Source organism: Amaranthus tricolor, chromosome 6, assembly GCF_026212465.1.
Source record: "Amaranthus tricolor cultivar Red isolate AtriRed21 chromosome 6, ASM2621246v1, whole genome shotgun sequence".
NCBI lineage: Eukaryota > Viridiplantae > Streptophyta > Magnoliopsida > Caryophyllales > Amaranthaceae > Amaranthus > Amaranthus tricolor.
This window is the reverse complement of record NC_080052.1, coordinates 27184398-27199557: the sequence shown is the minus strand read 5'-3', so window position 1 is coordinate 27199557 and position 15160 is coordinate 27184398. Positions and strand designations below refer to the sequence as shown.

The 15160-nt window shown below is 35.0% G+C and overlaps 1 protein-coding gene across 1 annotated transcript; it reads right to left on the bottom strand.

The window, feature by feature from the left end:
* Positions 1–182: 182 nt before the first annotated feature.
* Positions 183–5483, bottom strand: LOC130814939 (serine/threonine-protein kinase D6PKL1-like). Its single transcript, XM_057681230.1, has 3 exons — positions 5064–5483; positions 2837–3778; positions 183–1468 (listed from the first exon to the last, which is right to left on the bottom strand). Exons 2-3 carry the CDS (start codon positions 3679–3681, stop codon positions 595–597), a joined length of 1719 nt encoding a protein of 572 aa, XP_057537213.1. The 5' UTR covers positions 3682–3778; positions 5064–5483; the 3' UTR covers positions 183–594.
* Positions 5484–15160: the final 9677 nt, after the last annotated feature.

The following is a 15160-nucleotide window of genomic DNA, read 5'->3' as shown; positions in this document are numbered from 1 at the left end:
ATACCTACACCCATTAGGAAAATCAAATCCCAAACTTTCTACTCAATATGTAGATGCTTTATTCATTAAGCCGCAAGCGCTTTTTGTAAAACATGATTTAATATATGAATGATTAAAATAACGTATTATGTAAGAAATACAGGGATTAGATCACTTAATAGAGGAAAACAATCTGTAGAGTATAGGATTGAAATAGGAAGGCGACAGTACAAATAATACTGCTATCTTAATTATTTCTGCAATGTTGATAAACAAAAGCTTTTGACAATGATAAAAAAGCTCTCAAATAAAATAAACAGAAGCACAAATCAGGATACATATACAATTCTGATTCAATATATCTTTCCAAGTCTTTGGAAAGGAAAACCTACACCCACCAAATTATCCATACATTACAAGCAACAGTAACTGAGCAACATCGGCAACAACATCGGTCTCTGCCGCCCAAGTACATGAAAATCCGACTCGCCCCTTCGTTCATCCTGATTTGTGCTCCCAAATTAACAATGCTGATCGAAACCTTTCGCAACACTTATGCTAATCAGCAGTGTAAGACATGAAAATGACAAGAAAAATGATCCAAAGATTGCAGCCTCAGAAAAAATCGAATTCGAGGTAGTTGTCAGAACCCTTCTGATCTGGTGCTCCCGTAGCAAAAGCAGCTTTTTCACTAGACGCGGGTGGAGCTTGTGCCATTTCAATGACTACGGGTTTCGGTATTTCTGGAGGTGTGGCACAACGTATGAGTGCCCAATTTACGCCTTCGAAAAACGGGTGTTGCTTAATCTCGGTTGCTCCTCGTTTATAGGCTAATCTATGCTGTGGTTCTTTCACGAGTAGGCCCTTTATTAGATCCCTTGCTGCAAAGCTTACGGCTGGGGCTTCAGGGAACCGCAGAGGTTGCCCTACAACATTGAACAGGGTGGCACGGTTCCCTGATCCCTTGAAAGGAGTTCTACCAAACAACAGCTCATAAAGAAAGATCCCGAATGTCCACCAGTCGACTGCACTTCCATGACCTTCACCTTTGATGATTTCAGGGGCCAAGTACTCGTGTGTTCCAACAAATGACATTGACCTTGCACTTGTTGGCTCCGCGATAAGCTCCGGGAGTGGATTCACTTGGTTGCCGATTTCATTCTTCGTCTTTTTCTCTTTCTTGGATCTGCTAGTGAAGAACCGTGGTGAGAAGCATGTTGTAGGAGCAACACATGACGGCTGGATGCATGAAGGCTGAATACAAGCCGGCTGCACGCAGTAACCAGGATCCTTCCTTAATGGATCTGTGTCGTTTGAGGCTGACTTCACTAGCGTTGGACTGACAGCACAGCGAAGGGAAAGATCAAAGTCTGAGAGCATTATGTGCCCATCGTCTCTCACGAGGATGTTTTCCGGCTTAAGATCCCGATAGACTATCCCGAGCATGTGAAGATATTCCAATGCTAAAAGGACTTCTGCTACATAAAATCTGTAAGCATAGATAGTATAGAATGACAAGTTAGTGTTGTCTCCTAAGGTAGCGACACAACAACATTCCATTACCCCTATGTTATTAATTGGCTCCCACCTAAGCAGGTTTTGGGGTCAGATGCATGCCACCTGATCCTCGTCAAATGTCAACCTAAGCTTGCTTACTTTCACCGCTCACTTGGTCAAAGGGTTTTCCACGTATCGTGCTGAGTTCATCTTAGCCAATAATTTTATAAGACCGGTGTTTTATACAAATTATATGCCAGCATGCAACCATCAGAAAAATGCTTTTAATGGAGACATCTTAAACAATTGTATATCTTATTAAATTCCAAAGCAAGACTTGTTCTTAAATAAACTGGGTGATCTCGATTCTTAAGATGTCACAAGCTACCAAGAAGTAGACAGGATATGAAAAAGACTGAGCTAGATAGAATAGGAGACAACCAGAAACATGCTATACATGCAAGCCACACCCAGTCAAGGTCACATTATGCTTACGACCCGTTTGGTTGTCAGTATTATGATGAAAATAGTAATGGAAATTTAATGTAATTTAACTAGGAATACTACGTGACATAGTTTATGACCATGTTCGTCCTATACCAATCACTAAATTTCATTCACAAAATTTATCCTACACCAATCGCTTAATTTCTTTCACAAAATTGAAAATTATGAAGATTAACACACGTTAGAGGATGAGATAATAGGGAACGACATTACAAATTTCATGAAAATTAAAACTAAAACACATTTATATTACCATCATTCAATACCAACAACCAAACAGAACATCAATGTTAATGCTAGTCTAGCATAGCACCTCTACTATCCATAGTGCAAAAAAAGGCCACATCGCAACACATTGCCCGCGCGGTAACTATTTTCCAAAAAATAAACCGATATTTCTTGAGTTGTAAAAGTGTGAAAAAACCGCGTTTTGGGCCATAGCACTCATGCTTTTGACTGTCATTTAGGTGTTACGATAATCGCATCATTTCCCGTTACCGGATCACTGATATGTTACCGTGATCTCGACCGCACATTTGCACTATGCTAATACCAATTGAAAAATTATTGCCACTTAGGTTAGCATAACATAATAATCAAAGGCAGTACAAAAATCTGATTATAAAAAGCGTTAGATTAAGAGTCTCAACGTGAGTACACTTCAGATTTATTGGGTAACAATGAAATGCAAAACTAGAGGGTTCAAACCAAAGTGCACAAACAAAAAAATTCTACCCTACAAAAAGCATATCAAGATAGCACAAATGGCAATGATCATACGAAGCTAGATCGATTAACAGACAGAGTAACAAACAAGAATGACAGCATAGGATTGTGTTATAGAGAAGCTTACTTTACAGCTTGTTCTGTAAAAAATTTTCCTTGCTGCCTCTGCCTAAGAGTATGCAAATCGCCCCCAGGACAGAATTCCATCACCAAGCAGGAGAATTTGTCGGTCTCGAAGTGGGAATATAGTGTTGGAAGGAAAGGGTGATCCAGAGATTGCAGAATATCTCTCTCCGTCTGAGCTCGAAGCAACTTCTTGCGACTCGCCAAAGATGCTTTATCCATTACCTTCATAGCAAAGTAGCATTTTGTTCCACTCAACTCAGCAAGATAAACACTACCAATATCCCCACATCCCAACCTTTTGAGCAACCGAAAGTGACTCAAACCTAAGACTCCGTCTCTTGCACGAATTACTTGAATCGCTTCCCATCTCAAATCGTTTCCCTTATGCGGCTTACTTATGCTACTACTAAAACTGCTGCAACTGCTCTCATCACTGACATCCGTGCTCGTACTTCCTCTACACAAACTACTCTTACCTCGCTCGACAAGATCTAGCCGGCCACTAATCTTGGCACTTTCATTCGTCTTGGCATTACTGCCGGTCCCACACTCAGAAGTTTTCTTTTCATGATCAGAAGACATATCTTCTGTCAATCTATCATCATTCTCAACAGGACTTAGTCCAGCTGAAGATGGTTTGACACCTACAGAAGATGCCGGTTTATGCTTGCAAGAGTTCTTACTCTCAGAAACTCCAACATCAGAGGTAATATGGACTGATTGTGAAAAATTCTCGCTCAATTCGAGTTTTGATTTGCTAGGGATAGATAATTGAGAAGGGTTAGCACCACGCCCTACTCGATATTGCTTGTCTGACGGCATTTTAGAACCATTACTAGAAGCCATAGAAAGAAACTAAGACAACAAGCATCAAAGTGATAGTATAAATCTGCACATGAATCTTCCTTCAACATCCATTTCCAAAGGGATAGCACCTCAAAAACTGCAAGCAAGAATTCATGACACCAATCAATGATGGAAGATTGCAATGCTTTATTATGAAAGGATTTGGGGTTGTTATACAAGAAATGAAAAGGGAAATTCAAGATACAATTAAATGGCATTATGTATATAGACAAACTATGTTACTTAGACTCGGGTTTTGATGTTGTATACTAGTACGAGTCAAAGTGTTGGATACATCTAAATACTCAATCTTACGCCTAAAAAGAAGTGTCTAAGTCATACTTATGTCTGAGGATCAATCTTACGCCTAAAAAGAAGTGTCTAAGTCATACTTATGTCTGAGGATCAAGGATCAGACAAGGGTACATGAAGCAAAATGTCCGAGTAACATAGTAGACAATCATAGAGGAATAAGGCTCATAAATAGATTAAAGAACAAAGATTCTCTTGTGAAGCATCAAATGATTAAATTGGTTCCAGAATTCATTACCACCCACATCACACACAATGACACAAATAGTGACTCACATGTTTTTATTCCTCTAGAGTCGACCCTTAGCAGATACAGTAAGACTCGACCACATGCACACAGAGATTAACTGTAAAAAACCCATTTTCAATTTTCAATCAAAACCCTAATCCCAATTTTATAAATTTTTTAATCAAGCACAATGAAGAAAACATTATAAGCAAGATTCATTCAAGTAACAGTAAGAAACAGTAGAACTAAGCAGGAAATTTCAAGGAAACCAAAAGAAACAGATAAGGATCAATTAAATTAGTGATCCAACCAGAAACTAAGGATCCCAAACTTATAGAATAATAGTTTTATAAATCAAATAAAATTATATAATAAATAGTTAATCAAAAAAGTAGAAACCATAAAGCAGGTAAAAAGAGAGTATGGTACAAGATTAAAGAAAACCCATTAAGAAGGTGAGATTAAACAACGAGAAAGGGATCCATGGAGCTTGATGAAGACAGCAAACATTCAAAAAAACTAGAAGTCAATAAACCCATAAGCAGAAAATGCAGATAAATCAAATAAAACCAAAAAATCATTCAAATAAACAAAGATTAGATCTTTGATTCATCATTCATGTAAAACCCACCCTACTTCAACAAAGTTTAACCTTTATCAAAACCCCAACAGAATAAATCAAACAAAACCAAAAAAACTAACAAATTAAACAAAAATTTAGATCTTTGATTCATCATTCAAGTAAAACCCATCCTACTTGATCAAAGATTACACCTTTATCAAAAACCCAATTGAATGGAACAAAAGAGATCTATAATGAAAAATGAGAAACAAAAATCACCTGAAAATGAGAAAAAATGATAGAAAAACGTCAAAAAAGGCTTGAAATTGGGAAGTAGGTAAGGTAGATTCCTCTATGAGGAACAGAAATGAAGGGCCTTTAGTTCAGGTGTTACACAGTGAAGAGAAGAAAGAAAGGATAGAGAAAGAGGGGAAAGTGAATGAGTAAGAGAGAATGAGTGAGGGTTGTCGCCAGCGTGGGCAAGAGAAGGGAGTGATTTAGGGAAGAGAGAGAAAAGGAGGAGGAGGAGAGTCAAAGCATAAAGTGAAATACTATAACAGTAGTAGTGGCAGTGGTGTGGTACAAGTACTAGAAAGAAAGCTACTAGTCTAATTTTTTAATACAAAAATCCAACTACCCATTAGTTGATTTTGGAGTATTATGCAGTAAAATACTTGTAGTCTGTAGACCAGTAAGGAGTAAGATCAAGCAGCTAGAGATTAAAGTATGATTCCTTCTTGTAATTTTATTGTCATGAACTCATGCTTGATGGATAGAAACGGTTAACACTGCCAGGTCTAGGTATCCAATGGATAGGCATGGTTTGGATCTTGGATAATTTTGGGATTGTTTTGTGAAGAGGTTTATTAGGTAAATAATAATGATTTATCGATTTGGCAAATTACTTGTAGATGGTGAGTATTTATTGGTCTATGACTTTAATGATTTTGTTTTGATTATTTTATTCGTTTTTGTGATTAACTGAAATTTTCTATTTCGTAAATGGTTTTACAATATTTGAATCCCATCAGATTACAAGTGATTATTTATAGAAATTATAGATTGTCTTCACATATTAACAAAAGTCTTAAAAAACTTTCTAAGACTATTGACTCTTATGAAGCAAGCTTTTCAGGATTTCTTAGCAGAAGGGCTTCCTTGAAAAAAATGCATATTATTCATATGAATAGTCTATTAGGTTTTTAAGTGAATAATTTTTGAATTGTTTGGTGAATGATTTTTAGGTATTTTTTTGCTTATTTTTAACTTCTAATTTGTTAATTAGTCAAAAGGTCAAAAATAAATTTGGTAAATGATTTTTCAGTCACTTGAAAGGTTGGCTTTTAAAGGCAAAATGTTTAAGGGTTTTTGTTGACTCACTTTTCTTCTGATAAACAATCAATTATATAATATTATCGAAAAATTATCCAAATTTGTCTAAAAAAATTTGAGAACTTTAATTAATACTTATATTATTAACAATTTAATTTTCTTTTATTAAAGAAACAATATATTTTAAAACGGTAATCACTCTTTATCTTATAAAATATATTACTAATAACATGTAATTGCATTTTTATTTAAATTTACTTTTATATAATTTCATGCTAACAATTTCGTGTATTGCATGAAAATATATACTAGTATTACACAAATTTCTATACTATAGAAGAACTTCATGGTGTAGCACATTAGGTATTTTTATACACGAAAATTTTACCATATATGCAAACGGGTGATTTCAATACTTCAATAAAAAAAGTATTATTATTAACATATTATCATTATTCACAGGGGCAGTTCTGAAGCTGTGCGGGGTGCCCAACCGCATAGGGCCTCAAACCTAGAAGGCCTCTTATTAAAAAATTATATTAAAATAGCATACTATTATAGTAGAGTAGTTGGTAAGAGTTATACTTTATATACTAATAGTCATATGTTCAAAACCTATTGATTACGTTTTTTCTCTCCTTTTTTATCTCTTATCAAAACAACTCTTTACCTTCCAAATATTTATTCTTACCTCATTTAATCTTTACACATTCATTAAATATCAATTATCACTAACTTAATTCAAAAATTTATTTAAAAATTGTTCAACCCTTTAAACTTTTACTCTTTTTAGTATTGGTCATCAATCTAATACTGTTTTTTCTCTTCCATTTTAATATTAAAAAAGAATGTTTAATATTTAACAACTTAATTTAAGTTTAAAAAAATCTTTTTTTATTTTAAATATGAAGGGCCCCAATTTAAAAACTTTATGAAAAATAAACAAGACATTGGAATTGTCTGCTCTGCCCCTGATTATTTGATTTGGTATCCAATAATGAAATATTTCAAGCTAAGTTCCAACCATAAACTTTTTCTTTGGCATTGGGAAAGTTGGACATCACCGGTAGGTGAATTCATTGATGAAACAGTTGTTAAAAGTACAACCAAGTATAAGTATTTGAGATCGATCATTCAAAGGGATGGGGAGATTGACGGAGATGTAAATCATTGTATACATGCGGGTTGGCTTAAGTGGCGAGCAGCTACCGCAGTGTTATGTGATAGGAAATTCCCAACCAAGTTAAAAGGAAAATTCTATCTAGCGGCAATCAGACCTATTCTGCTATGTGGGACTGAATGTTGGCCTGCAAAGAAGATTTTTGAATATAAGATAGAAGTTACAGAAATGCGTATGCTGAAGTGGATGTGTGGACACATATTGATGGATCGAATTAGGAACCAAGAGTTTAGGGACAAACTAGGGGTAGTCCCTATTTCTGAAAAAATATGCAAAAATAGATTGAGGTGGTTTGGACATGTGCATAGAAAGACTTTTGACGCCCCTGTGAGGTGGGTAGAAAGCATTATAGTAGAGAGTAAGAGGAGTTGATCTTGGGATGAGCAAATAAAAGTTGACTTACATGAGTTAAACCTCTCTGCGGACCTGACTAGGGATAGGGGTAGTTGGAGGTATCATATCCATGTAGATTACTGATGTCCTCTTAGATTAGCTTTTAGTGTTCTTGCCCTCTTGCTTTTCTCATTTCCTTTTTATTAGTTTTTTTTTTGTTTTCTATACTTTGTAGTTGGCTCCACTTATTTTTTTATTTTATTTATATATTTCCCGTGTAGTTACGTCTCTTTATCTTCCTCTAGCCGGGGGACTCCTTTAGCCGCGCTCTCCTTTATGGGTATGAGTTGCCGACGTCCTCCCTTTCCAGACCTTATCCTTAGTTTTCCTATAAGTGGGATATACTGGGTAGGATGATGATGATAATGATGTACATTCTTATTTTAATTAGTTGAGGTAAATGATTTTTTTGTAAACACAAGTAATCTATGTCGCTATTTTATAAGTTTATAAGTTTAACATTATATATCACTATTTAATAGAGTAAGAAATCGAGAGCAAAATTTACATATGAGTCTGCCAATGTCATGGATCAGGTGATCATTTGATTCAATATCAATATATATGTAGCTATAACACTGAAGAATGATACAGACTGTTTGATTCTATCTATACCAATATCCTAAATTTTTGCGTACATATAATATTTTATCTACAAATAGTGATGGGTTGTGTCTTGTATCAAATGTGCTCAGAATTGCATAAAACTCATCATAATTCATATTTTACGATTTATGATTCACGTGAATAGTAGTGAATTATGTAATACTTGTTTGATGGCATGCAGATGGGCATTACAAAGTGACATGCTTTCACAATTAGATTAGGGGTATTTTGTTGCCTATAAGAAAAGTATGTTACGAAGGAATTATGACTTAAATAGTTTGTCTTGTAGATTAATAATTTCCTAAGTTTAAAATGTAAAGCTTTAATTGGTAGTTGAAGTTAAGGACAATCTTATAACATTTAATGTTTATTTTTGGGTTTTTTAGTTTATGTGGAAATAATAATCATAAAGTGAGATTTTGGAGTAATTATTATCATGTCGATTCATTTAATACTAATAAATAATCTAATAATGTACAATGTAAACAATGATTAATCCAATAATCCAATGATAATCATCAATTATCACCAATAATCTCTTTGTAAACTCTCGATTGTATATATAATAATATGTACATATACAAATTAAAGTCCTAAATCTAAACTAATTACATTATTTACCAAGAACAAAAATTAGCAAGATACGCGACAATCTTGTCTTTCAATTGGCGCATTTCTCCATCTCTTAAAGGGCGTGTTTCCCTTGGAATGTCGTATAAAACCTATAATATAATATTAAATTAAATGATACATAAACATTAGATTTTACCAATACACGGATTGTAAGATATCGTCCATGTATTTGAGAGTGTAGTAGCCGCAATCAATGGTATTATCAGCTTGTCGAAAGCACTAAGAGAAAATAGATGTTAGTGCCAAATAATGTTGTGTGCCAAGTTTCGTGCAAAACAAACCAAGTTTGAGCTACTTTATGCGCGAAAGTGCCAAAAAAGCTTAAAAACCCATAAAATCGCAACTTGGCACGTAATTTCTACCATATGACTATGATTTTCAATTCTAACCACTTCAACACAATAATATATACCAAATAGTGTTGTGTGCCAAGTTTCGTGCAAAACAAACCAAGTTTGAGCTACTTTATGCGCGAAAGTGCCAAAAAAGCTTTGTCTTACCCGGAATGTTCATGAGAGTCCCGAGTATGGCATCGCATACATTTTTCTCTATATGCATAACTTCAAGATAATGCCTAACCTGTAGATCTCTCCAATATGGAAGCTTCCAAAAGATTGATTGTTTTTTCCATAATCGGTCTTCACCCCCTTGCACTTGCCCTGTTTTACCAAATACAGTCTCATCTCCCTTAACCTATTCATAAACCTCATAACCAGTCAACGGACGACGAGCTACACGGTTCTCAACCTCCCTGTTGAACATCTTCTTCTTCTTACGATATCGGTGATCTCGTGGGAGGAACTTTCGATGGTACATGAATACGTGTTTGCACTTAGGAATCCACATGGATTCCATGTCATCGATACATATCGGGCATGCTTTCTTCCCTTTGTTCTTATACCCCGATAAGTTACCATATGTCGGAAAATCATTAACGGTGCATAAAAGCATTGCACGCAAGGTGAACTCCTCATTAGCATATGCATCATACACGAAAACGCCTTCATCCCACATCTTTCTCAAATCCTCAACAAGAAGTGCAAGATATACATCTATGTCATTGCTAGGTTGTTTAGGACCCGAGATAAGAAACGAAAACATAATGTACTTACGCTTCATACACAACCAAGGTGGAAAATTATAGATCACTAACGGTACCGGCCAAGTACTAAGTTGAGAACTAAGATTGCCGAATGGGTTCATTCCATCCGTACACAGTCCGAGCCTTAAATTAGAACCTCATCCCAAAAAGTCTTATGCAACCTATCAATACTCTTCCACTCTAGAGAATCAGATGGATGTGTGAGCAAGTGACCTTTCTTCACCCTATCTGCATGCCATCTCAAATTTAACGCATATTTCTTTATAGAAAACCAGTGCTTGAATCTAGGTATTATTGAAAGATGCCACAATACCTTAGCTGAGGGCCCTTTAGCATCCCGAGCCACTTTACGCTTGTAGCGCGATAAGCCACACCTAGGACACTCTTCTAAGTTCTCGTTTTCATTCCGATACAATACAGAATCATTCGAACACACATGAATCTTCTAGTACTCTAAGCCGAAAGGACACATGAGCTTTTTGGCATAATATGTATATTCTAATAAGAATATGTTTTAACCCTAATAATAATAAATGTAACCATAAACAACCCTAATTAAACTTAATTTACAAACTATAAAATAATTAATATAAATTTAAAACATAAAAACCACAACTACATACACATTCATAAATAAAATGAAGAAATTACTTAAAAATATTAAAAAAACATGAAATGTATGGTAAATTTTAAACTTAAAAACAACAACCACATACACATTCATAAATTATGATAAATTTAAGCCTAATATACAAAATCAAAATGAAAATTATACCTTGAATTTTCGTGGGTTTTGGGTTGTATGTGTATTAACCTATACAATGAAAAAAAATTAGTATAAAAAAAAAACTAAGCCCTAAAACATAATTAATGAAGCTTGAACAATAATGGGTTTGAGAACTAAGCTTTTAAAAATTATACCTTGAAGAAGAGCAAGAATTAAGCCCAAATTTTGTGGGTTTTCGTGGGTTTAAGAAGAGCAACAACAAAGAGCGTTTCAAGCAGCAGATGATGAAGAAGAGCAAGAAAAGCAAGAATAGCAAGAATGATCAAGAAGAGCAAGAACTAAGATGATGAAGAAGAGCAAGAACTAAGATGATGAAGAAGAGGGTTTGAAGAGCAAGAAACTGTTGTCGGTTTTTAAAGAGCTGGTTTGAAGAAGATGAAAACGTATGTTTAATGAAACAGAAGAGGGTTTTGCATTTTAACGTTATAAGGCGCGTTTTTGAAAGTATTAAATGCTGCGGGCATGCCAAAAACCACAGCATTTAAGTTGTCCAAGTGATTAATTGCTGCGAGCAAGCGTAAAACCGCAACATTTGAGTGTTTATTTTTTTTCTTCTAATTCTTTTTCCTATTGTAGCAAATTATTAACAGCAGATACGTTTTTTTCCACTAGTGAAGCCACACTATGAAATTGTGGGAAAGAGTGATTGAGAAAAAAATTAGACGAGAGGCAGTAATTAGAGAGAACCAATTCGGATTCATGCCGAGAAGATCAACCACCTAGGCAATTCATCTTTTGAAAAGACTGATGGAAAAGTATAGAGAGCGAAAGACAATTCATCTTTTGAGGAGACTGATGGAAAAGTATAGAGAGCGAAAGAAGGATTTGCATCTGGTGTTCATTGACCTGGAGAAAGTGTACGATAGCATACCACGAAGCATCGTTTGGGAAAGCCTCAAGAATAGAGGTATTTCATGAAGGTACATTGAGGTAATACAAGACATGTATGACAGAGTGTCGACTAACATACATACACCGGTGGGTATGATAAAGTCTTTTCCAATTAAAGTGGGACCGCATCAGGGATAAGCACTAAGTCCTTTCATTTTTACGGTCATTATGGAGGAAATCTCTAAATCCATCTGGGAGACCATACCATGGTGCATGCTTTTCAATGACGATATAGTTTTGGTCGTAGAAACCAAGGAGAGGCTAATAGTAAATTGGAAGAGTGGAGGGAAGCCTTGGAGGGTAAGGGGTTGCGCATAAGCCGTACGAAGACAGAATACTTGCGATGCAATTTCAGTAGGAAAGAACCGATAGGGGAGCTAGAGGTGACCATAAGGGGAGAAGTTGTTACATGTACATCTAAGTTTAAATATTTGGGATCGGTGATTCAGAGTAATGGGGAGATTGATGGAGACGTTACTAATCGTATACAAGCAGGTTGGCTTAAGTGGCGAGCAACAACTAGAGTGCTTTGTGATAAAAAGTTTCCGAGGAGATTAAAAGAGGAGATTAAAAGGTAAATTTTACCTTATAGCAATTAGGTCGGCGTTGTTGTAAGGGACATAATGTTGACCCATAAAGAAGGTTTTCGAATAGAGGATGGAAGTAACAGAAATGCGTATGCTGAGGTGGAGGTATGGTAATACTATGATGGATAAGATAAGAAATCTGGAGTTTAGGAAGAAGTTAGGGGTTGCACCTCTGTAACACCCCAGAATTTCTGACCCCTTAACGGTTTTGGTTTTGGGGAAGGAAGAAGCGAGGCAGAGGAGAAGAGAGAAAGAAGGAGAAGGAGGAGAAAGGAAATTCGGGTGTTACAACCTTTCTCCGCAAAGATGCGGGAGAACAAGTTGAGATGGTTTGGGCATGTGTAGAGAAAAACCTATGACGTCCCAGTAAGAATGATCGAATGCATCATAGTGGAGGGCAAGAAAAGTCGAGGAAGACCTAGGAGAACGTGGGAGGAACAGATTAAAAGTGACCTACATGAACTTCACCTCTCCAAGAACCTCACCAAGGATAGGGGCAGTTGGCGGCACCTTTTACCCATAGTTTGTTATTGTTCGTTGCCTTTAATTATCGCTCTTTACCTCCTTCTTTACTTTTATCTTTATTATTAGTTATTTGTACGTATTCTATTTATTCTATTTGTAAGTTGCAGGTTTCATATCTTTGAAGACCTTTCTCGAGCCGAGGGACTCTTTGACTGCACTTTCTTCTATGGGTATGAGCTACCGTCTTTCTTTCCTCCCCATACCCTGACCATAGTTTTCTATGAGCGAGATATACTGGGTATGATAATGATGATGATAGGTAAGCCAATTAAATATACTAGTCTAGGTAGTAGTGTTTATTCAGGTAATTAGATTGATTTCGAATCACGGATAAAGTACTTTAAACTGGTTTAGAATCGAGTCTCATGTCCGAATTGATTTTTACATATCTTCTTGATGACCGAAATCTTCAAATAATTTGAGCTTTGAAAGGGGCTTTTCATATGATCTTCTACTCTCACCAGCTCATGCTAGTGTTTTCCATTTAAATTTTGACATAAATTAAAATAAATGAAAATATTCAATTTAACTTATTATGTTCTATGTTCATCTAATCTTCAATCAAAACGCAAACACAATCTACTTATATCTATTTTCATAGAAATAGAACACAATACAACATTCAGCTAATCTCTTGAGAGACCGTATCTTTGAGAGACGTATCTCAAGCTCAGGTCATTAAAGATTAATGCCTACTTACATTATCCTTAATGCTTACTTACCGTATTCTTAATGCCTATTTTTAATATCTTAAATGTCTACTTACATCATTTTTAATGCTTACTTATAATATTTTAAAAAATATATAGTAAGTCTGCTCATTTAGAGATGGTCTCTCACAAGAATTTGAGTTTTATTCTATTTTGTAGAGAGTGTAATATGAACAAGTGTGAATAAAAGTAATAGCCCATTAATTTATATATTGCCAATTACACATGATAACTCATAGTTACCATGTCTAATATTCCTAAATAAAAATATCATCTAATTAAAATTAATATATGATCTATAAAGGAGGCAAAAGTAGGAGACCAATCAAGCCCGAAGGCCATGTTTGGTTCTAGATAAGGGAGGCCATTAGTTCATTCCCATTACATAGAGTGGAACAAGTTAAGACAGGAATCATCAATAAATGTTATATATATACATAAATTGTGTCATATAGATACAACTCATAAATTATATACTCTTTCAATCATTTTGTCCCATTTGCTTTTGACACAAAAATTATATAGCTGAGTAAATTGAATTAAAGTAGTAATGAGAAATTAAAAAATAAAAAAGAGAATGTTAAGACTTTAGAATAACACTGTGTTTAGATAGAGAGAAATGACAGGAAAGGAAGGGGAAAAATTTGAAAGGATTGTGGTCCTTTGTGTTTGGATAACAAAAATGAAGGAAAGAGGTTTTGAGGGAAAATATAGACAAATTCTGCTAAAAATATTATTTCTCCTACAATGAAAATATTTAAAGGAAATACGCTTAATTTCTTTAATTTCCTTTTAAACAAACAAGTTGCACCCTTCCTCTTTACCTTTGGCCCTACCCTTCGATTCCTTTCCGTTTCCTTCTTTTTTTTCTCTTTTAATTTACTATCCAAGCATAGTCTAAAAATGGTAAATTTCTAAAATAAAAAATAAGACAAATTAAATGTTACAGACCATAATATGTGTTGTATTGGAGCCACATGATAGAATACTAGTAGAACGTAAGTAGTTACTATAATTGGGCAACTACAAATGAATGGATTGGAGAGAGACCCTCCAACCACCTTATTCAGTATATGTGGCTTTCCTTTGCTGTTCTTGGCCCGTTCTCTTCTCTGTAATAAATTTTTGCTAATCAAATGTAGGTTAAAACCATGCATATACTATTTATAATTCTGTTGGGTGTTTAGTTCTAAGATTGGGGTTTGGGACAGAGACATTCAAGGAAACATCTGTCAAAGTTGATGCGTGCACTTCATGTCCTCTCAGTCTAGATTAATTCAATCCAATCCATTTCTTGCTTTTGCCTTTTCAATTTCATGGTTCATCTACTTTTGTTTGTGTTGGCTTGTCAATTGTGTACTTTGGATTCATTAAAGTGGTCTTTTCTTTGGTGGAAAATAATTTTATGGACATTGTTTTTAATGGGAAATACAAATGAATCTACTTTTATTTCTCAAAAATTCTTGAATGAACGGTCTCATGGTGAGATCATCTTTATTGTGAGTTAAAGTGATTAATTAAAGAAATTGACTAATTATATGAGTTTGTCTCATGGTGAAAATTCATACAAGACAAGTTGTTCTTTTGTTAATTTGATGTGAACTAATATGATGTTTTTGTACATGTGTAA

What these genes read in the sequence shown, in the direction of transcription:
- LOC130814939 (XM_057681230.1), bottom strand. Translation starts at nt 3,681, where the DNA reads ATGGCTTCTAGTAATGGTTCTAAAATGCCGTCAGACAAGCAATATCGA. An exon ending in TTTACAGAACAAGCTGTAAA is followed by an intron (nt 1,469 to 2,836) that starts GTAAGCTTCTCT and finishes CTATGCTTACAG; the next exon opens with ATTTTATGTAGCAGAAGTCC.